The sequence below is a fragment of the Choloepus didactylus genome, chromosome 5 (genome assembly GCF_015220235.1).
Source record: "Choloepus didactylus isolate mChoDid1 chromosome 5, mChoDid1.pri, whole genome shotgun sequence".
In the NCBI taxonomy this organism is placed as follows: domain Eukaryota; kingdom Metazoa; phylum Chordata; class Mammalia; order Pilosa; family Megalonychidae; genus Choloepus; species Choloepus didactylus.
The window spans coordinates 127,251,669-127,275,060 of NC_051311.1; the positions used below are offsets into that span (position 1 = coordinate 127,251,669).

A 23,392-nucleotide genomic window follows, 5' to 3' on the forward strand; every position below is an offset into this window, starting at 1 on the left:
TACAAATGGCCAAGAAACACATGAAAAATGTTCAGCTTCACTAGCTATTAGAGAGATGCAAATTAAGACCACAATGAGATACCATCTAACACCGGTTAGAATGGCTGCCATTAAACAAACAGGAAACTACAAATGCTGGAGGGGATGTGGAGAAATTGGAACTCTTATTCATTGTTGGTGGGACTGTATAATGGTTCAGCCACTCTGGAAGTCAGTCTGGCAGTTCCTTAGAAAACTAGATATAGAGCTACCATTCGATCCAGCGATTGCACTTCTCGGTATATACCCGGAAGATCGGAAAGCAGTGACACGAACAGATATCTGCACGCCAATGTTCATAGCAGCATTATTCACAATTGCCAAGAGATGGAAACAACCCAAATGTCCTTCAACAGATGAGTGGATAAATAAAATGTGGTATATACACACGATGGAATACTACGCGGCAGTAAGAAGGAACGAGCTGGTGAAACATATGACAACATGGATGAACCTTGAAGACATAATGCTGAGCGAAATAAGCCAGGCACAAAAGAGAAATATTATATGCTACCACTAATGTGAACTTTGAAAAATGTAAAACAAATGGTTTATAATGTAGAATGTAGGGGAACTAGCAGTAGAGAGCAATTAAGGAAGGGGGAACAATAATCCAAGATGAACAGATAAGCTATTTAACGTTCTGGGGATGCCCAGAAATGACTATGGTCTGTTAATTTCTGATGGATGTAGTAGGAACAAGTTCACTGAAATGTTGCTATATTATGTAACTTTCTTGGGGTAAAGTAGGAACATGTTGGAAGTTAAGCAGTTATCTTAGGTTAGTTGTCTTTTTCTTACTCCCTTGTTAGGGTCTCTTTGAAATGTTCTTTTATTGTATGTTTGTTTTCTTTTTAACTTTTTTTTTCATACAGTTGATTTAAAAAAGAAGGGAAAATTAAAAAAAAAAAAAAGAAAAGAAAAAAGACAAACAAGGAAAAAAAAAAAAAAAAAAGATGTAGTGCCCCCTTGAGGAGCCTGTGGAGAATGCAGGGGTATTTGCCTACCCCACCTTCATGGTTGCTAACATGACCACAGACATAGGGGACTGGTGGTTTGATGGGTTGAGCCCTCTACCATAAGTTTTACCCTTGGGAAGACGGTTGCTGCAAAGGAGAGGCTAGGCCTCCCTGTATTTGTGCCTAAGAGTCTCCTCCTGAATGCCTCTTTGTTGCTCAGATGTGGCCCTCTCTCTCTGGCTAAGCCAACTTGAAAGGTGAAATCACTGCCCTCCCCCCTACGTGGGATCAGACACCCAGGGAAGTGAATCTCCCTGGCAACGTGGAATATGACTCCCGGGGAGGAATGTAGACCCGGCATCGTGGGACGGAGAACATCTTCTTGACCAAAAGGGGGATGTGAAAGGAAATGAAATAAGCTTCAGTGGCAGAGAGATTCCAAAACGAGCCGAGAGATCACTCTGGTGGGCACTCTTACGCACACTTTAGACAACCTTTTTTAGGTTCTAAAGAATTGGGGTAGCTGGTGGTGGATACCTGAAACTATTAAACTACAACCCAGAACCCATGAATCTCGAAGACAGTTGTATCAAAATGTAGCTTATGAGGGGTGACAGTGGGATTGGGAATGCCATAAGGACCAAACTCCACTTTGTCTAGTTTATGGATGGATGTGTAGAAAAGTAGGGGAAGCAAACAAACAGACAAAGGTACCCAGTGTTCTTTTTTACTTCAATTGCTCTTTTTCACTCTAATTATTATTCTTGTTATTTTTGTGTGTGTGCTAATGAAGGTGTCCGGGATTGATTTCGGTGATGAATGTACAACTATGTAATGGTACTGTAAACAATCGAAAGTACAATTTGTTTTATATGACTGCGTGGTATGTGAATATATCTCAATAAAATGATGATTAAAAAAAAAAATACTACTAACTGTAGTATATAGTATGCAATAGGTATTTTTTTTTCCCATATGCCTCTCTAATATTATCTTCTAGGTATACTGTCATACATTTGCTTTAGTTCATGAGAGGGATTTCTAATATTTCTACAGTTAATCACAGACACTGTCTACCACAAGATTCACTGTTCTACACATACCCATCTTTTAACCTCCAACTTTCCTTCTGGTGACATACGTGACTCTCAGCTTACCCTTTCCACCACCTTCACACAACATTCAGCACCGTCAGCTATTCTCACAACGTGCTACCATCACCTCTGTCCATTTCCAAACATTTAATTTCACCGTAGTTGAACATTCTGCTCACAATAAGCAACCACTCCCCATTCTTTAGCCTCCTTCTATATCCTGGTAACTTACATTTCATGTCTATGAATTTACATATTATAATTAGTTCATATCAGTGAGACCCTGCAATATTTGTCCTTATGTGTCATTTTATTTCACTCAATATAGTGTCCTTGAGGTTTCTTCAAAGGATTCTTCATCAACCCATTTTTTTTTAACGGTTTTGTTCACACACCATACATTCCTCCTAAGTAAACAATCGTTGGTTCCCTGTATAGACACATATTTATGTGTTCAGCACCATCACCACTATCTATATAAGGACATCTCCGTTTCTCCCACAAAGGAGGAGGAAGAGTCAAAGAAGACAGAGAGACAACAGAAAAAGAAAAAAGAGAGAGAGAGAAAAAAAAAGACAGCTAGAAAGCAAAAAAGGAAAGATAGCATAAAAGTAAGTAGAATAAAGAGTCAGACAACATCACCAATGCCAGGAGTCCCATACCCTTCCCCTATGTCCCCCCACCCCATATGTATTTAGCTTTGGTGTATTGCCTTTGTTATATTAAAGGAAGCATAATACAATGTTTCTGTTAATTCTAGTCTCCAGTTTGCGTTGATTGTATTTTCCCCCAAATCCCACCCTATTTTTAACATCTTGCAACACTGACATTCATTTCTTCTAACTTACGTAAAAACATATTTGTACCTTTTATTACAATCATAGAGCACCCTAGGTTTCAATGAGTTATACAGTCCCAGTCTTTATCTTTCCTCTTTCCTTCTGGTGTCCCACATGGTCCTAACCTTCCTCTTTCAACCATGCTCGCAGTCATCTTTGTTCAGTGTACTTACATTGCTGTGCTACTATCTCCCAAAACTGTTTTCCAAATCTCTCACTCCAGTCTTTTCCTTTCTGTCTGCAGTGCTTCCTTTAGTGTCTCCTGTAGAGAAGATATCTTGTTCACAAACTGTCATTGTCTGTTTGTCAGAGAATATTTTAAGCTCTCGCTCATATTTGAAGGACAGTTTTGCCGAATATAGGATTCTTGTTTGGTGGGTTTTCTCTTTCAGTATCTTAAATACATCACACCACTTCCTTCTTGCCTCCATGGTTTCTGGTGAGAAATCTACCCAGTCTTATGAAGCTTCCTTGGTATGTGATGGATCACTTTTCTCTTGCTGCTTTCAGGATTCTCTCTTTATCTTTGATGTTTGATAATCTGATTATTAAGTGTCTTGGCATAGCCTATTCAGATCTATTCTGCGATTCTTGGATCCGTAATTTTATGTCTTTCATAAGAGATGGGAAATTATCGTTTATTATTTCCTCTATTATTGCTTCTGCCCCTTTTCCCTTCTCTTCTCCTTCTGGGGCACCAATGACATGTACATTCCTGCATTTCATTTTGTCCTTAAGTTCCTGGAGACATTGCTCATATGTTTCCATTCTTTTCTCTATCTGTTCTTTGGTGTGTAGGCTTTCAGGTACCTTGTTCTCCAGTGTTTTCTTCCACCTCTTGAGATCTGCTGATGTATGTTTCCATTGTGTCTTTCATCTCTTGTGTTGTCCCTTTTATTTCTATAGACTCTGCCAGTTGTCTCTCGAACTTTCAATTTCTACTTTATACATGCCCAGTGTTTTCATTAGACACTGATCTCTTTTGCCATATCTTCCCTAAACTTTTTATGATTTAGTATTAGTTGTTTAAATTCCTGTATCTCGGTTGAAGTATAAATTTGTTCCTTTGACTGGGCCATAAGTTCATTTTCTTAGAGTAGGCTGTTGTTTTCCATTGTCTAGGCATGGTTTCCTTGGTTACCCCAATCAGGTTTTCCCAGACCCGAATGGACTCAGGCCCCAGAAGGAAGAAATATTCAGTATCTGGTTTCCCTGAGGGTGTGTCTTAGAAAACTGATACACCCAGTGAGGCCTCAGGTCACTGTGCTTTTCTTCCCAGCAGGCGGCACCTGTCAGCCTGTAATTCCAGAGTGGTGTAAGGAGGTGTGGCCTATGGTTACTTTCCCACAGGCTATGGGGTCTGGTTCTGAATGGAAGGCAGGTAGTAGAGATGGGCCCCACCCCTTTCCTCTTAGAGAAGAGAGACCCCCTAGGGAGAGGTCATTAGCATTTGAATGGTCTCTTGCTACCTGTGCTATCTCCACCCTTGTCTGGGTCAGAGCACTGTGAACTAAAAATGGCTGAAGCTTTCTCCACTAAGCCGAAAAAGGAACAGAAAGTCCCCTTCAGGGCTAATCCGCGGCGACCCTCCAGCTCTTCAAAGTTAGTCGTCACCAAAAGCCTCTGTCTGCTTGTTGGGGATTTGTAGCTCACAGTGAGCAGTTCACACTTGCTAATTAAAACCCCAGTTGGTGCTCAGCTGAGCTATATTCGCTTGCTGGGAGAAAGCTTCTCTCTAGCACCACAAGGCGTTGCAGCTCAGGCTGTGCCAGGAAGGGTCTCCTGGCTTGGATCCGCAGTTTTTACTTACAGATTTTACACTGTCATCTTGGGCATTCCTCCCAATTCAAGTTGGTGTATGATGAGTGGAAGGTCATGTTTGTCTCCCCGCAGTTATTCCGGATTATTTACTAGTTGTTTCTGTTTTTTTTTAATTGTTCAGGGGGACTAACTATCTTCCACTCCTCTCTATGCCACCATCTTAGATTCTTCCCCTTGCTCACTTTTATCTCCTCATAGTTTCTACATTATCCTTACTCCCTTTCCTAGAACTTCGCTTATACTATTGCACTTTTCTAACATGTACTTCATCCCTCTCTAGTCATCCACAATATATCGTTTTCAGTCTCATCCTAGATGAGGTCTTCTGGTCCATCTCTACAGCACAACTGCTCTCAGTACCAAACAAATGACTACTTTATTTTTCTCCATGTCATGGATCTTAATTTTATCTCAACAAAGCCAAGACAAGGTCAAATAATCTGTGTATATATCCTAGGAACCTAGTAAATAAAAATTAAAATAACAACAACAAAGTTAACTTTTATTGAACTCACTGTGTCAGATCCTGCGGTAAATGTTTTACATGTACTTTTCCACCCATAAAATCATTACCACAACCCTATGGGATAATTACCCCTATTTTATTAGAGATTGAGGAACAGAAAACCCAATAAGTTACCCAAAATACCATTTATTGGTTAACAAATACTTTACCAAATGTTTCATGCACATCATTTTATTTGCTCCTCATGACTCTGGGTCAGCTCCAAGCAGTAGTACTACTGTGTTATAGAGACATTAAGAAATTTTTTTTCAGATACACTAACTTAACAGTAGAAACAGAATTATAAGACAGATCTCCTGATACCTAACCCAGAGCTTTTTGTCCTATGTCATACCTCATTTGAAGGGGGAATAAAAACATGTGGGTTACCATGGATTCATCCCCTAAAGCTCCAGCCACATTCAGGCCCAGGTTCCACAGAAAAGGAGATCTGAAAGGCACTCTGGAGGTAAAGTCATGTACTAATGCTGAAATAAGCATTACAAAGTGCTCTTTCACATGTGGTGTCATTTAATCCTCAAAGCAATCTGACAAGGAAATAAGGGTTATTATCTTCAGACTTAAAGAATTTGTGTCTTGCCCATTCAAGGCCATGGTGCTTAATAAGTAATAGAGATAAAGCTCAAATCTGTGACTTCAGACTCCTAAGCATGTCCTTTTCTTTCCATTAGCCTCCTAAATTTAGGTTATGTGTTTTATGCTAGCATTCTCTAATTGTTTCTCCAAGTTGATGAATAAATACAAACCCCAAAATTAGGTGGTTCTAAATCTTTTATGAATTCATAGGTCTTTTTTTTTTTTTTTAATTAAAATCTATGGAACCTCTCTGGTTTGATGGGTTGAGCCCTCTACCACAGGTTTTACCCTTGGGAAGACGGTTGCTGCAAAGGAGAGGCTAGGCCTCCCTATGGTTGTGCCTAACAGCCTCCTCCCGAATGCCTCTTTGTTGCTCAGATGTGGCCCTGTCTCTCTACCTAAGCCAACTTGAAAGGTGAAATCACTGCCCTCCCCCCTACGTGGGATCAGACACCCAGGGGAGTGAATCTCCCTGGCAACGTGGAATATGACTCCTGGGGAGGAATGTAGACCTGGCATCGTGGGACGGAGAACATCTTCTTGACCAAAAGGGGGATGTGAAAGGAAATGAAATAAGCTTCAGTGGCAGAGAGATTCCAAAACGAGCCGAGAGGTCACTCTGGTGGGCACTCTTATGCACACTTTAGACAACCCTTTTTAGGTTCTAAAGAATTGGGGTAGCTGGTGGTGGATACCTGAAACTATCAAACTACAACCCAGAACCCATGAATCTCGAAGACAGTTGTATAAAAATGTAGCTTATGAGGGGTGACAATGGGATTGGGAAAGCCATAAGGACCACACTCCACTTTGTCTAGTTTATGGACGGATGAGTAGAAAAATAGGGGAAGGAAACAAACAGACAAAGGTACCCAGTGTTCTTTTTTACTTCAATTGCTCTTTTTCACTCTAATTATTATTCTTGTTATTTTTGTGTGTGTGCTAATGAAGGTGCCAGGGATTGATTTGGGTGATGAATGTACCACCATGTAATGGTACTGTAAACAATCGAAAGTACGATTTGTTTTGTATGACTGCGTGGTATGTGAATATATCTCAATAAAATGAAGATTAAAAATATATATATATATATATATCCTAAAAAAGAAAAAAAAAAAAACAAAAAAAAAAAAACTAAAGGACAAATGGGGTGGGATGGGGAGATGATTTGGGTGTTCAAATGTTCAGAGATAGATTGTGGTGATGAACGCATAACTATGTTATCATACTGTGGACAGTGGATTGTATACCATGGATGATTGTATGGTGTGTGAATGTATTTCAATAAAACTGAATTTAATAAAAAAATAAAAATAAATAAAATAAAATAAAATAAAATCTATGGAACCTCTCAACAGACAAAAACAGACATTTTATATACATTTTTAGGGTTCTGTGGTCCCCTGGTTAGGAACTCTATAGAAAATTTTAAGTTGAAGGAAAGTTGTACTCCTTTCTTATGCTTCACTGTGCATGGCAGTTGGTACACAAGGATTTAAGTAGTACTTCAATGACGTTAAACAGAACAAATTTTCTCAATATTGGCATTAGAAACAGACATGTTGAGCACCATTGTAAGAGTAACAGAAAAAGCCAAAGTAGGACAAAAATTTAAAAGTTCACAGAAAAGGCACAAAGAGACAAACAATTATGGAGCCTTACTGTATGCTAAGGGCTTTATTTACTATCATTTTTTAGCTTCAAAACAGCCTCTAAAGTAGTTATTATTAACCTTTTAAAAACGAGGAAACTAAGGCTCAGAAAAGCTGATTAATTTGCTCAAAACTTGGCCAACAGCAAAGCAAAGATTTAAATTCAGGTCAGTCTAGGCAGGAAGAAACCTGGATTTTCATGTAATCATTCAAATAGTTAGCTTGATAGCAAAGAATTTTACAGAAGAGGAAAAAAACTTAAAACATCAAGTGAAAAGAAAAGATGATTAAGGGGATCAAAAATCAGGGGAAAGAAGGGTGGATATACTAAGAACAACCTAGATTATAATATATCTAAAGGAAAATGGGGAAAAGAATACCAGACTGTTAAGAACAATCCGAATCTAATTCCACTTCTGCCCCTAACTCGTAGGGTAATTTTGGACTAACCACTTAACTTTTTCTAGACTCTAGTTTCCTCATCTATAAAATTATGGGAATTGGATGGCATAAAAAATTTTAATTTCTAAATTCCTTCACAAATTTCAAAACACTGTCATAAGTATTATTTTCATTTCATTCTACTGACCAGAGTTTTATTCAGTGCTTATCCCCAGTACCACGCTAGTTCAAACTAGGCACAAAATACTAGTTAAATGAATAGATGAATTCAAAGCTGTGAGGAACACAGAGCAGGGCAGGTATTATTATGTTTATTTCACATATGAGAAAAATCAAGGTTCAAAGAGGTTAAAATACTTGCTTATGATACCATAGCTAAGCCGTGGAGGCAGGATGCAAACTCAAGTCTTAGAATTACTAGTTTAAAGTTCTTTCCGTGTCTAAAATTTGCTAGATTTTTATACACTTGTATGCAGTCAGACAAAGACTAATTAACTCTTCTTAGTCCCATCCTTTCAAAGAAAAAAAAATCATTAGGATGTTTCTCACGGCCCAGAGAAATAGTCTGCCATTCAGAGCAGCTCCTGAATCCATTCAGAGAAGCTCCTGATTTCAGGGCAACATGACTTGACTTCCCCCCCCCCGCCCCCCGCCCCGGAGGTAAGCCCCATAATAAAAGCTCATATCTCAGAATGTGTCCAGTGCTTTCTTTAGTCCTTTGGCTATAAAAACCCTCTTAGGCCATGACAATATTGTTGCTATAGGAAGCATTTAGTGAATGATTATTCAAAAGTTATCTGAAACAGTATCTAACACTCAATAATGCTGCATATTAAGTAAAGGAGATAAAACCCAATTTCTGACTTTCTTTGATTATACCAATTATATTTTCCGTGTTTCTACAGTGAGTCTACCTACATCTATAACCCTGGCTGGCTACTCTGCAAATGTTTGCTGTTCATCAGAAGGGAGGAGGAGCTCAAATCCAGCTCTACAACTAAAGATATTGTTCATATCATAAATTTTACTTATAATGCTCCCCAATAACCTAGGGTTGAGGAACTAATCCTCCTCTAATTTAAAGCTTTAGGTCAACTAAGTTATAGAGGAAAGGTACTGACAGGGTAGCATGAGGCTGGAAATGTCTATGTACACATAGCAGAAAACATGGCATGGCAATAACCCTAGGGCAAAGTTCTATTCTCCAAAATTTCCAGAATTATAAGACTATATTTCAAGACATAAGTGGGGAAGTGGAGGGGCTGGATGGAGACCAATGCCTTCACATTTGACAGTATACTTATGACTATGGCAAGTGTCTCCCGCCTTAATTCTATAGGCTAGTGGGAAAATCTTTGTGTGTTTTAGGTAGCACATTCTTTTAACCAAACAAAAAAAAAAAAAAAAAAAAAAAAAAGAAGAAGAAGAAGAAGAAGGTTTGCAAACTCTTCCAAACATAAAATCCTTTCTTTCAAAAATAATTTCTGATAAATAAATAAATAAATTCTGGAGTAAGAGTTTTCCTTTTACATAATACTGCTAATTAATAAAATAGAAGGCTTTCAAAAATAAAATTGAAAGTCAACCTAATTTAAATAGACACGAAATGACCCCCAAAAAACATCAGTAGCTAACCACAAGGATACAGGCCAAAATATTTTGTCTTATGGGAAGTAGTACATCGTGATTTTGTGTAGGGTGAAAATTAAATATGCCTCCCAAGAGAAAAATCTCTTAAAACAAACTCATTAAAATATATTCCTCTTTGGGGGGTGGGGGGGTATGGAATCCTGAATATTCTCTACTGACTCATGCTCCTTTGGTTCCTTCCCCTCCCACTAAGAGGACTTCTATTAGCTATGTGCCAAAGGTGAAAGAGCAGTTACACTGAAAGTGCATGTGAGATAGTAGTTACACTGAAACTAATCTATTTCCATAGCATTGGGGAAGTGGGAAAAAAAATTATTATCAATAAATATGGAAAAGACTTTAAAAAGTCACTTGACTAGACCCAGAGGAAGAAATAGTATAAGACAAAGAAAGCAGGGCTTAATTAAGATAAACATTCTGTAGAAATCTCAAGCCTGGGACAATTTAAAGATCTTAAGGGCTCTAGTTCTACAATCTGAGGTTTATACCACAGTAATTTACTGTTCTACTCACCTTTTAATCAATTGTACCCACTCATTTAAAAGCTCTTTTCTCTATTGGTTCAAACAATATGTCTATAATTTTCCACATAATACAATTTATGCAGTGACCTTACCTAGTAGCAAACTGAATGAGTGCATTTTGAAGAGCTTGCCTAATTTCAAGAAGAAAAGATTCATCATCACTTAATGTATAATACCAATACTGGACATAATCCCTCAAGGAAAACTGGATAACCTATAATAAAAATATAGGAAAAAGTACTTTTTAGGAATTGTAAAGTAACAGTGGCAAACTAAGAGGATTATCTCTCAATTTATATTTATTCTCCACATACTAAATTATAAAGGTAAGTAAATGCCTTCTTTGTAAAAGCCATTTCAAACTTGTAAAAATTAATTTGGTATCCCAACTCATCTACTGCTGTAAAATTTTTAAAACTGAAGAGTTATGTATAGTTAAGCCCCATTCAAATTCAGGTAAAGAAAGAGTTTGGGGAGAAAATATGAATAAATTTTCAATGCTATAATATAACGAAGAATTTTAATCACTTTGATGAAATGAGATGTAAAGTAATGCCAATGGAACTTAATTCTCAAAAATAAACAGCTTTGCCAAAATAATATCATCAGATACCTTGAAGTCTAATTACAAGATTGACTAAGGAGTTCACTTAATTCTACTAATACCTTTGGATACTGCCAACTGTATTCACTTAGTCAACAAACAGCAAATAATACAAACATTAAATAATGTTTTTGCAAATCAGATAAACTAAACTATGGGTTCATCTATAGAATAAACAGAACTTCAATGTAAACATTATTTACAATGAATCAAATAATAAAAAAGAAAAGCAATGAAAAATATTTGGGGAAGGGAATAAATTTTTTTATCTAATTCTAATTTTGGAGTACTCTTGGATGAAAACAGATTATCTCCATCTTAAAAAGCAGTAAAACTAGCAGGAAAAAACATACCTGATTCACCAAACCACTAAACCTGTTCATCAGCTAAAATGCAATACTTTAACTATAAATTTAATAGAAACATTGTTGTCATTTTTACAAATGTATTTTTATAAAAATAAATGTGCTTATAAAAATACATGGATAAATGTTTTTTCTCAATGCAAATCCAATGAAACAGCTTTAATGTTAAGTTAATCACTTCATAATAAATTAGTTCATATATAAGGCATCATCTTCAAGCACAAAATCCAAGGATAGCATTATAATGAAATCCCAGCATATTAAAATAAAAAACAAGAAGTTTTTCTTAGTATTTTCAAAAGAATATATCTTGCACTCAAGATATATAATTCAAATACCACATACTGAAACTCACTTGCTGGAGAGGTTCATCAATTATATTGGCACCAGTCAGTCTTCTATCAATCTTAATAGTCCTGGCTTCCCGTTTCATTTCTTCTAAGCACTTTAAAAAACCATAACATTTTACTGTGTAATTTCTTGATTTAAAATCTCTCTAGCTCACTTCTAATCAAACAAGCATTGTAACTTCCCTGTCATTATCTTCAAGTCAATAAATAATGTTATTTCTTGAGACTAGTATAAACAAAACACTATATCTCAAGTTTAAAAAAAAAAACAACCAGATACCTGGGAAAAAATCTATTATCCCTGAAAATTTTAATAAAATCGAAAAACATTACTTAGAATATGAGAAAATTGAAACATACAGGTATACTGCTGCCATATTTCAATGAAACTTTAAAACCATAACTTAATGTTTCAGGTGAGTCTAAATGAAAATTGTCTCCATTGGACAGTCTCCCTCCTCTCCCCTTTTATACCACCCTCCCTTCACCCAGCCCCAAAGAGTAAAAGCTGAATATATTTGTTAATTGACTGTAATTAGGGATGCTTTTTGATAACTTAGAACACTTATTTCTTCAGAAAGCTCAGTGGTCTAGAATAGGGTAAAATGTAGTGGGAGACTCTTCAAAATACAAATATGCTTCAAGTAATAATATTACAGATTTTGCAACCACTAAAAATTTTTCTTAAATTTATAAATCATATTTTAGAAATAACAAAACAAAACCACTGTTTTTTTTTTGTGTGCCATCTACCAAAAAATGGACTATAAAGATGTAATCAGTCTTTACAATTATTTATTACTGTCTAGGATCTTATTTCTTAACATGTTTCCCATCATCTGTATGTACCACTCAAATGGAAACTATTTGTGGTTAAGAAAAGGTTCAAAAGAAGAAAAGGTACATTTCCTCAGAAAGACTTGTGAGCAAAGTCAACGAATACATTAACGGGAGTCCTAAAGGAGGAGAGAAAAACACTTCAGAGATCACAAAAACATTTTAATACGTATTAGAAAAATTTAGCTTATCTATCAATGTGAAAGTCAGTGGGATAGAGTGAATTTTTTAATTCTGTAATGTAAACTAATACAGAACATTACTTATGTCTGCATCTCCTACATCTTAGCACATAATGAGCAAAATAATTCTAAAGTTATATTACTGGCATCAACTCCAGGTCATTTGTTTTTCTTCATATCAGATGAAACCAATCACCTCACCAACACAACAAGAACTGACAAGAACTGAAGGCAATGCAAAATCTGAAGACTACCTATAATCCTCAATTCCAACTTTTACCTATAGAGTATGATACTGAAAAATTAATTTAAAAAAAACAGCACCATTCAAGATAATAAAATTTGAGCTGGAATTACTAAACTTATAGATACAGAATAACCTAATTACAAGCTATAGTTTTCAAAGTAGTTAAAGAAAAAATGACAATTATTTTTTCTGGTTCCTATGCAATGTATTTTATTCAAAACCAAATATTCACTGACATTCTTACAAAGCAAACATACGATGCTTTGAAACTACTAATACAGCAGGGAAAGCTGCCAAATTAAAATAACCAATTTCTATCTTTCTTTCAAATTTGCATTCTCACTTTTTACATCTAAGACTAAAAGTTTTTCAAGATGATCTTTTCTAATGCATTCTCTAAACATAATCAGAAAGTCACCCATAAACTTAAGTGAGTATCAGTGAATTACAGGAAAATTTTGCAAGCCATATATATATACAGGTAATCACATTATCATCATTGTAAAGAACTAGACTTTCAGGTTTCATATTTCTTCCCAATATTTACCTTAGGAACCCCAGTCAATGTTGGAGGAAGAAATGAGTGTTCACACTGCTCTAGGTACTTCTCCGAATTTGTTTTTCCAAACAGGAGAGTAACCACAAAACCTCTGAAAAAAATATTTAATTACAGATATAAAAACAAAACTGTACTATAATTTAACACAACTATTACCACGTATATTAAAAATATTCAGATTCAATAGATCACTCATTAAAAATTAACTAAAACTGACTAAAAAGTCAATTTGTGATAAATGGCAAGGTACTGACAGAATTTTTTTATGTTCTAAGATTTAAACAACTGTAAGCATTTTGTGAATTTATATATTAATGTCTTTCACACTTTCGGTCAAATATATTTCATGAAGAGTATCAGAAAATGTTTTCAAACTTTAGGAAAATCAGCCCTTATTAAATAAGTAACTAGCTAATAACCAAGGATAAAGACAAATAAGATCTAAAACTATAGTTAAATGGTATACTTCCATAGTTCTGTTAACTATTTAAAGTAAAATATTAAAAGGCTAATTGTTTTTAAAGCAATTATAGAGTCATGGTAAGATAAATACCAGTTTCGAACTACTTCACTGATAAGTACTAAATAAGTGTCATCAATATTTCCTATATTTAAAATTTATCAACAAACCTAAGCACTGGAAAGCCATAAAAAATGAAAATTAAATGATCTTATTGTAAAAAACAAGACGAAGGGAAACAGTCAAAAATTAAATACAGTTAACCAACTACTTAAAGGAAGATTCTCAAGGTCCTCTGCTTTTCCTGGCTGCCTGCCATCTGATTGCTCTTCGGTATAGGTACCACCGAAGTGGAGGTGGGGTGGAGAATACAGATAAAGTCAAATCAGTTCATGTCATTGATTCTGTTTTGTTTTGCTTTGTTTTTTAAAAAAAGAGTTGGCTTTGGAATTAGTGAATTTCACCTATCTCTGTTTTATATCTGAGATTGTAACTAAAATCCATTTGGCTCTATTTTTCAACTTGACATTTATAGACAAAATAAAATGCTTATATTAACACTGTATTTCTAAAAAACAAAAAATCATGAAACAAACTAATAAAACATTAAATGTTTGCTGACAGTAAGCTAAGGAACAGTCTGATCTTACAAAAAACCTAATAGTTTCAACCTTGAAGTTTAACTAAAAACAGGCACACAAATTGTTACATAGCACAACAAATATAATACAATGCCATGAAATAACCATACTATTAAAGTACTGATGACATACCAAAATACCAAGCAAAAACAGAAACCTAAAACAAATTCCTGAGTGATTTTCTTTCCAAAAGTTTTCCTTATATTAGAAAAAAAAGGGTTAGCCTTGACTGTATGCAAAATATATATACACTATCAGTGTGGCAGACAGGTAAAACTGCAGAACTTGACTTTTTTGTCAGAAAAACAAAAAAAACTAGTTTCCAGAGGAAAATGTATTAATTCCCTCAAACCTGCATTTTATGTAAGAAAAAAACCAAAAACATAGCTTTAAAAACTTACACAATAAGAAAACACAGTTAAGACTAAGAAATAATATTTATTTATATGTGATGTATTTATTTTACTTAAAACTGACACTGAAAGCCTGTTTTGTTCTATAAATACATAAGGTATTAAACTATGTAAGTTACTTTAAAAGAAATGACAATCATTCCCCATAATTACAGACATAAGAAAGATGTGAGTCAAGAAATTATGATACCCATCTCCTATACCTGAGTAATCTGAGAATGCTTAATTAACCAATTCCTCTGAGATGTTTTTGAAGGCCATACTAATAGATAAGAAAGAGGCCCTTTATATTGGCAAAGAGTTTCATTGAAATTAACGTAGTCTGGAAAACAACATCAGATCAATTTATGATACAACAAGACCTTAAGAATTTTGGACCCCATCATGGGACTCTTAAAGTTATCTAAAAGGTTCTGCTACCCCTTTCACGTCTTCCAATATCCATCCTACCTAAAAATTGTATAGAACTTTACAAGCTCCCAAAAGACTTTTTTACAATTGTTCATTCATGAATTAGAAGACTCAAAAAAGGAGCAACAAAGGTTCCTGTGACTTTTTACTGAATGGAGTGATCACCACCTTCTTTCTCCTATTTTATGTGGAGCAGCCTCTGATATGATATACAGTACGATTCTGCACCCATCCACCTTTGCCTATAAAGCTACAAATTTCTCAAGTAATGGGAAATAATCTGAAATCCTTTTCCTTCTCCCTTGACAAGAGCTTAATTAGAAGAAAGCTCTCCCTTTCAGAGAAACCTCTCCTCAGGACAAATAACCTCCTTTCTGACTAGTAAGAGCAGCCAAAACGCTGTTGGAGAAAGGTGCAGCCATGCAGCTTGTGTCTGAGCAGTATAATTAGAAAGTAGTATAATTAGTATAGACTTGCCTACAGATCTATGATATAGTCTTCAATCATCTTTATCATCAAAAAGATATTTGCACTCCATGTATCTGATTCCTATGGCTTACTTCTTAATTCTTATACAGTATCATATCTGGACATGTGTAATGAAAATATTAGTTTTTTCACTATTTAGTGTCATATCTGGACATTTGTAATGAAAATCTAACATAAAATAAAGTTTTATGGAGTCCTGAGGTCACCACTCAATTTAAGCAATTCTCACTTAGCAATCAGTGCATATGCTCCCTATAAAATAGCTACAAATGACTTTCAAACCTGTACTCTGAAAGACATGATAAGTCATAGATACATATTCAGAAGCCACCCCATCAGTGTCTTATACAGTCTCCCAGGTCACAGTTTATATATTTTATTCAATTCATCTAAATCCCCTAAACCTATAGGCTGAAACAACTCCTATAAATGTGGTTTCAAAAGGTTAAAAAAAAAAGAATCCAAAGGTGTTTATTCGACAAATAATTACATAAATGTATTGCACGCATATACATACACATACATTTCTTAACAATAAAACAGCTACTTTGGTTAGGATATTTAAATATAAGTCTCTCTGGCTTATCCATTTTCTTACATATAATTCAGGTCTGATACCAAATGCTCTGCACAGGAAGCTACAATAAATTATGACTGAAACCTCCCTTGCAAAACATTTATCAACTCAAGCAAAAGCATAAACATTGTAAACCAAATAACTATGAAGAGAAAACTGTAAAACTAAGTGTTTATCTGAATTCACTAGACCAAAATAAAAGTATTCATTAAGGGAAATAATTAACATTATTGTTTGAAGACTGCTCAATGGGACAAATACTATCTTTGACTAAGTAAAACTTGGTGTGTCATCTCAATTTAACCTATTTACCTTAATAATAATATTAAAATGGATACAGAAATTTCAACTTTAAAGGAGAAACAATACCAAAAGGAATTTAAGAATCTTAAAAACTTTACGTATTATCCTCCAAAAGTTTAAACCTGCAGAAAATGGAAATTTTATTTTTGAAGACATCTACCCATATATGTGGTACAAATAGCCATCGCTCTTTTTATTTCGATGGGTATCTTAATTTTACTTTTTTAACAATTTATAAAAATTACCATTCATAAATCACACTCTCACTTCTGTCATCTGTTTCAATTTTGAATAGATGACATACAAACTATAAAATTATCATTGTATATACTTACCCACCCACAAAGCAGAGGATATAAAATGCCAAATAAATTACAAAGGGTCCAAATGTTACTAGAAAGAGGACAATGCCAAGGCTTCCCCATCCCCATATGGAGAGACTGGCCTGAAATAAAGAAAAAAATAAATGAATAAATAATTCTCCAGATGAGCTAGAAACAAAACCTTTACATTATCTTTTTTAATTTCTCCTTTTAAACATTTACAGTATTGTTTCAATAACTTAAAATAATTACTTATGGAACTGTTAAGTACACTCTTGGGAATTTATCTCCAAAAAACAATATACAGCTCCCCAAAATCTATTTATATAAAGAGATTAACAGAACATCAGCAATGGCAAAAATAAAAACAAAAAATCTAGTAATAATATAAAGGTACAACAAGAGGGAAATAGTTACACAAATTGTGGAGCTATATGCTGGCAAAAGAAACAACAGTATTTAAAAAACAGTTGTATATTGTACATATGCAAAAGCATATAAAAGGCTATGTAGACAAAGTTGTATTCCTTTAGAATAAATATTTTGCTTTAAAACTAAGTCCCAACATAACTACAGTATGATAAAACATTTAAAAAAATAAAATTTTCAGGGTAAGAAATTCTTATTTCATTGGAAGTTGATATTAACTTACTCAAATTGTGCACAGAAATGCATAAAATTATAACTGCAAAAGTTCCAACTTCCAGTTAACAGAATTTACCACAATCTCAACAAAATAGCTCCAAAATTTTCAATCCTTAAAAATAAAACACAATTTCATGCAGAATTATACTCTTTTATCCAATAAAAGTATTTCTTTTGTTGAGGGAAAAGTAGATTGTCAATTTAAGTCATTATGAATAGATAAATGTATTCAATTCAACATGTTACTGCACCCATTTGCCTTGCACTGTGAGGTATACAAAGGAAGTATTTATCCCACTCTTGCCATCAAGGAACACAGAGAAGTATGTCTTCTAGGAATGAAACAATTAGACACTGAATCAAAAGAAAATAATAGAAAGCATTATAAGATGCTAATTTGAACAAAAATAATGACCATAAAACTATGGAATGGACAATTAAATGCTGCAGATCATGAGAGAAAAGAGGGTTTTATTCATTTATTCATTCATCAGTCATTGACTGCTTCCTATATGATAACCACAGTTTTAAGATGCTGGAGATCCTACAGAGAACAAAACATACCCTCCTAAGTTTACATTCTAATGAGAGGAGAAAGACAAGCATACCCTTAAGTTCACATACCTTCATTAAGTTTACATTCCGGAAGGGGAAGAAAGACAAATAAATAAATATATATTTAGATCAGACAGGGATAAGTACTATGGAGAATATAAAGCAACTGTATATAGTTGGTCTAAGAAGCTCTCAACAAGTAGGTGACGTGCACGGAAATCTCAAACAAGATTTATTTAGGGAGAATTTATTGAGTCTTCCTACATCAAAATAATGTTTTCCATGTATTCATATCTTCTTTTATGTCCCTCAGTGGAGTTCAACTTTTTTTCCATATAGGGTAGGGTTGGCACAATTCTTGTTCATTTGTATTTTTATCATCTTTTTTCCTCATCCTAGCCACTACGATCTTTTTTAAACCCGAGGACACATGCCTGCTAACAAGTTTCTGCTCTGCCCTCACATTCTCCCATCAGAATCAGCTGGGGATACTATGTCATATCTACAGAAGTAGTCTCCTTTGACTTCTAACAGCTGAAAAGTAGGACATAGTGATTTAGAATAAAGTCAGAACACCCCACTCCCAAGAATTTCTGCATGAACACCCACTAACTTGTCCACACTACAGTACTCTCTCAGATGCCCCAGCTATGGAAAACATGCTGCTCCCCAAGACTCACTCAAAACCTTATCCACTGACTTCTCTAGAAAGAATAATTCTTAACTCTCAGGAAAGCTGGATCTAGACTATGACCCAGATATCTTAATCTACCTTCCCTAGTGACATCTCATCTAATATTAGCAATATTATCCAGTGGTTACAGGGCCTAAAATTAAGGTCAAACGACAATTGGGAGGACTTCAAATGGCCTCACACCAAGTTTCCCTCCCCACTGTGCTCCCGCAGAAAAGGTCCCCTGGCCAAAGAACTCTCCTTATTGGTGACTAGGCACAGTGCCTATTTATCCCTGAACAGAGGGCTTTAGTTCTCTGCCAGCCTATGGAATTTTTCAAACAAGCCAATCATATCCTCCCGTGGGAACCAGGGGGCACTGTGGTGTGCACTGTCCTCCTCCCCACAGCTGTGAGTATTATGAATAAACTGCTGTTGGTCTCATTTGCCCAGTGCCAAGTGTCATGTGTTTGGCCCTCTCCAGAACCCTAGGAAAGGGCAACTGCCCTCACCAATGAGGAGAAGAGCTGACGATCAAAACATACTCTTTCTTTACAGATTTATGCTTGCTAGTCAGTTTTTCAATATATTGTTTAAGAATATATTCAGAGGTTTAAAGATAAAAATTAAAGCAAGGAAAGTGGCTATCTCTGGGGATAAAGGAGGAGGACATAATTGGAAGACAGTACGTAGGGATTTCTCAAATACTTAATAGGATTCTATTTCTTATACCAGGGTGATAAGTGTTCGCTTTAAAGTACATAAATGTTTCATATACCCTTCTGTTTGAATGATGCTGCTCACAATTAAAGAAACTTCCTAAAATAATACAAAATGATAAAATTTAGGATAATCATGTACAATGTCAAAAATCTTTCATAAATTCAAACAGGTATTACTTCAAGAGTTAATCCAAGTGGCAGCCAAAAAAGAGAAATAAATCTGTATTATGTTGATTTACATTAAAATAATTCTTGATATATTATCTTTTTTTTCTCAAAATATGATAATCATTGCTGAAATATCCATGCTGGCTGGTCCCAGAATCACTGATTCACAAATCTGAAGAAACCTTCAAATGATCTAGTGTAATACTTCTGAAACTTGAGGATCTTGTTAAAATAAGGATTCTAATCTAGTATGCCTGGGGTGGGGTCTGTTATTCTTGGATTCTGATCCAGTATACCTGGGGTGGGGTCTGTGATTCTTTCATTTCTAACAACCTACCATATTATTCTTTAAATAACTGTTTAAAAGCGTCACAACTGAGTACTCTAAATCTTTTATATGAAAAGAATAGCTTTATATTTCCCTAACAGCATATAAAATAAAATATCTACACCTATTATGCCAAAATCAAGAATAATATTAAAGGATGAGACTCAAAAAGTCTAGTTAAAATAAAGATTAGGGCAAGGAAGCTACCTCTCCACATTAATATTTTTAATAACATTCTGGAAGTGCACGCCAAAAAATTACAGATGAGGAAGAAAAAGACTTGAAAAATGAGACAAAACTGTCATTATTTGTAGATAAGATGATTGGACACCAAAAAATCCAAAATCGCAGGTGGTAGGTAATAAGGCTTATTAAAAATATATATATATACAAACAAGAAGTGGGAAAAATAATAGAAGAAACGATCATTTAAAAATATAAATTAACCAGAAGCATGTTAAACCAAATCAGGACATTTTAAAAACACTACTAAGGGACATAAAAGATGACCCTGGTAAACAGAAAAGCATTTTGGTCTTGGATAGTAAGAATATAAAATTAATTCTCCCTAAATAAATCTCTGGGTCCATAATACCTTATTCACAATTCCAAAATCCAAAAGTTCTGAAAACCAAAACGTTCTATACCCTATAGATACTAAACACGCTACAAACCATGTCTCATTTTCTTCTCAGAACAATTTATGAAGTTTAGTCAAGAAGGTAGGATAGCATAGTGCTCACAAAGTATGGATGGACTCAAGTTAGATTACCTGAATTCAAGTATCACCTTTACAATTTACTGTGAAACACTATGTCTTCATTTCCTCACCTATGTCATATGGTTTGGTCATTGTGTGGAGCACATGAGTACAGGTCCAGTGGTCAAAATTTTAGCTTAATCACTATAATCGTTCCAAGTTTAACAATAAAGAAACTAAGGCACAGAGAGTTTTTTAAAAAACTGCCAAGATCACACAGCTAAGAAGTACAAGAGTGAGATCTGGACCTAGGCAAATCCTGACTCCTCCCCTAACCTTTAAATTTGCCAGCTGACAGTTGCCTAAAGTTAAAAGTCACAGTAATTCTGACTTGCTCCAGGGGTGGAACATTTGACCTAGGTTTAGTCTAGACAGTCAGGGCATTTTGTTCCTTTCCTCTGATTGCCGTGATTGATTCTACAAGAAACAATAACCCAAGTCAGGGGAATCAGACAATTAGATTCAATTCTGAACTCAGGTTTAAATAAGCCAGGAAGCAGACTATCTTCTGAAAGACTGAGTATTGCAATGACGTGAGCCTGAAGCTGCTGGGACCCACCCCTTAGAGCATCAAAGCAAAGGCCATCCCCCAAGGGATGGCTCTTACTGATTTTTTTTTTCAAGTCCTGGATCAAGCTTTGCCTCTGTACCCTTGGAACCTTGTTGATTGAAGTCAGTTTGGGCTAGGTTTTTTTCTGAGATCATTGTTTCACTGACCCTCCAGCTCTTGGCATGGTGTCAGATTTTATGGATGAGACATTTCAGAGGTTTCTTTCCATTCTTCCATCCCAAGAAAGAAATGAAAACATAACAATAGGTCAAGGCTTAGCCAAAGGCAGCAGTGGAACTTATTCAAGCTTATTTCACGAATAACAGCGACTGTTAGGCAATTAATGATTGATCAAAACAAAGAGTTGTTTTAAGTTAAATAATTTACGGTATGTAAAGAACACTTGTAAGCTATGAAGCATGATACAAAAGTTAACTGTTAATATTTCAATACCATTTTTGTATTGGCCTAATATTTAATGCCTCATTGCCCCCAGGAATTCAAAAAGGCTTTCTGTTAGAAAAAGAGGAGGACGAGGAGGAAAATGTTAATGTGAGTGCTTTCTTTTATCTAAATACTAATCACCTATACATGCCTCACAAGAGACTAGTCAGAAAACTACTTGCAATAAATGAAAGTAATAAATCTCTTGTCAAAACATAAAACATTTAACTTTTATAATTAAAAAATCAATTTATCTATGTATACAGTAAATAAATAACAGAAAAAATTCAGTTCCAAAAGGTGTTGATTTATTGGTGTGCCCAGATATCTACATATACAGTTTAGTCTCGAGCTCAGGGACACAAAAAGGCAGAAAAAAATGACCTCTGCTTCCAAGATTCTTAGAATCAGGAAACAACAAAGAAAAGGATCATATATGCCTCCTGACAACAGAAAGTAAGTAAAAATAATTTACTTTATGATATTCCACGCTTACTGTGTTGTTTTGGAGCTGTATGTACCCCAGAAAAATATGTTCTTAAACTTAAACCATTCCTGTGTGTGTGAATCTACTATAAGTAGGACTTTTTGATAAGGTTACTTCAGTTAAGGTGTGGCCCAGGATGGGTCTTAATCTTATTACTGGAGTCCTTTATAAAAAGAATGAAACTCAGAGAGACAGAGAGAAAGCCATGGTGAAGCAAGAAGCTGAAGGTCAAGGGAAACTGGAAGATGAGAGGCCAGAAGTGTCACGTGCACTGTCATGTGACAGAAGAGCCCAGGACCATGGATCACAGGCAACCAGCCCCAGAACGCCAGTCTTTGGAAAGAAAGTATCACCTTGATGATGCCTTAATTAGGACTTTCTCTTAGCCTCAAAACCGTGAGCCATTAAATTCCCACTGTTTAAAGCAAATCCACTGCAAGGTATTTGTTTGCGCACCAAGAAAACTAAAACATTGTCATGTTGACATGATTATCACCACAGACATTTACCATAGGAAAGACAGTATACTACAGTACAAAGAATGAATCTGTCCCTGGAATCTGTGTAACCTCTGCAAAATTACTTAAATCACTTAAATTCTGGTTCTAGCAGATTAGTAAATAGCTTACGAGATGCAGAGCCAGGCTTAGACTATCTAGGTTGCATGTGGAAACAGCAGTTTTAGATCAGATGGTGAACAGATTATCAGAGCTTCTGCAGGAAGGACCTTTGACTTTGGTGTGAGTGGTATGAGTTAATCACTCTCTGAGTTATATTCATGTGGTATATCTGGATGCATTATATGGTATAGGGCAACCAGACATACAGAGCTGAGCATCTTCACTGATACCACTTTCGGTGCTAACTCACATCACCAAAAAAAAAAAAAAAAAATTAAATTAAAAATATATATATATATATGTTCAACAGTAAAAATTAGCAGCCAAAATAAAAGTGACCTTGTTGTAACTGTAATTATCTTATAACATCTATAATTCTCTGACTAATTTCAATAGACTCTGTGCTCCTGATATAGGGCTTTGCTGAATTTAACATTACATAACAGTTTACTTAACCAAGGCTCTGTTCACAAAAGGTGTTCACTATATAGAACTAACCAATTAATTTACGAACGAAAGAAGTGAAATGGGGGAGGGAATGGAAATAGAGGAGAGGTGGAGAGGACAGGAAAGGGGGAAAGAGGGAAAAAGGAAAAG

At 35.2% G+C, this 23,392-nt stretch overlaps 1 protein-coding gene across 5 annotated transcripts in view; it reads right to left on the reverse strand.

Annotated features, from left to right (window-relative positions):
* The window catches only part of SNX13 (sorting nexin 13), a 166,408-nt gene that overhangs the window by 84,885 nt on the left and 58,131 nt on the right, over positions 1–23,392 (reverse strand). For all 5 annotated transcript variants that reach the window (XR_005217024.1, XR_005217025.1, XM_037836844.1 and 2 more), the window contains exons 2-5: positions 16,856–16,965; positions 13,215–13,317; positions 11,407–11,496; positions 10,175–10,296 (exon numbers count right to left, since the gene is read on the reverse strand). Coding sequence is in view for 3 of the 5 variants with exons in the window: in XM_037836844.1 (XP_037692772.1) it covers positions 10,175–10,296; positions 11,407–11,496; positions 13,215–13,317; positions 16,856–16,965 (425 nt within the window). In the remaining 2 variants the exon portion in view is untranslated. The remainder of the gene's footprint in view (positions 1–10,174; positions 10,297–11,406; positions 11,497–13,214; positions 13,318–16,855; positions 16,966–23,392) is intronic.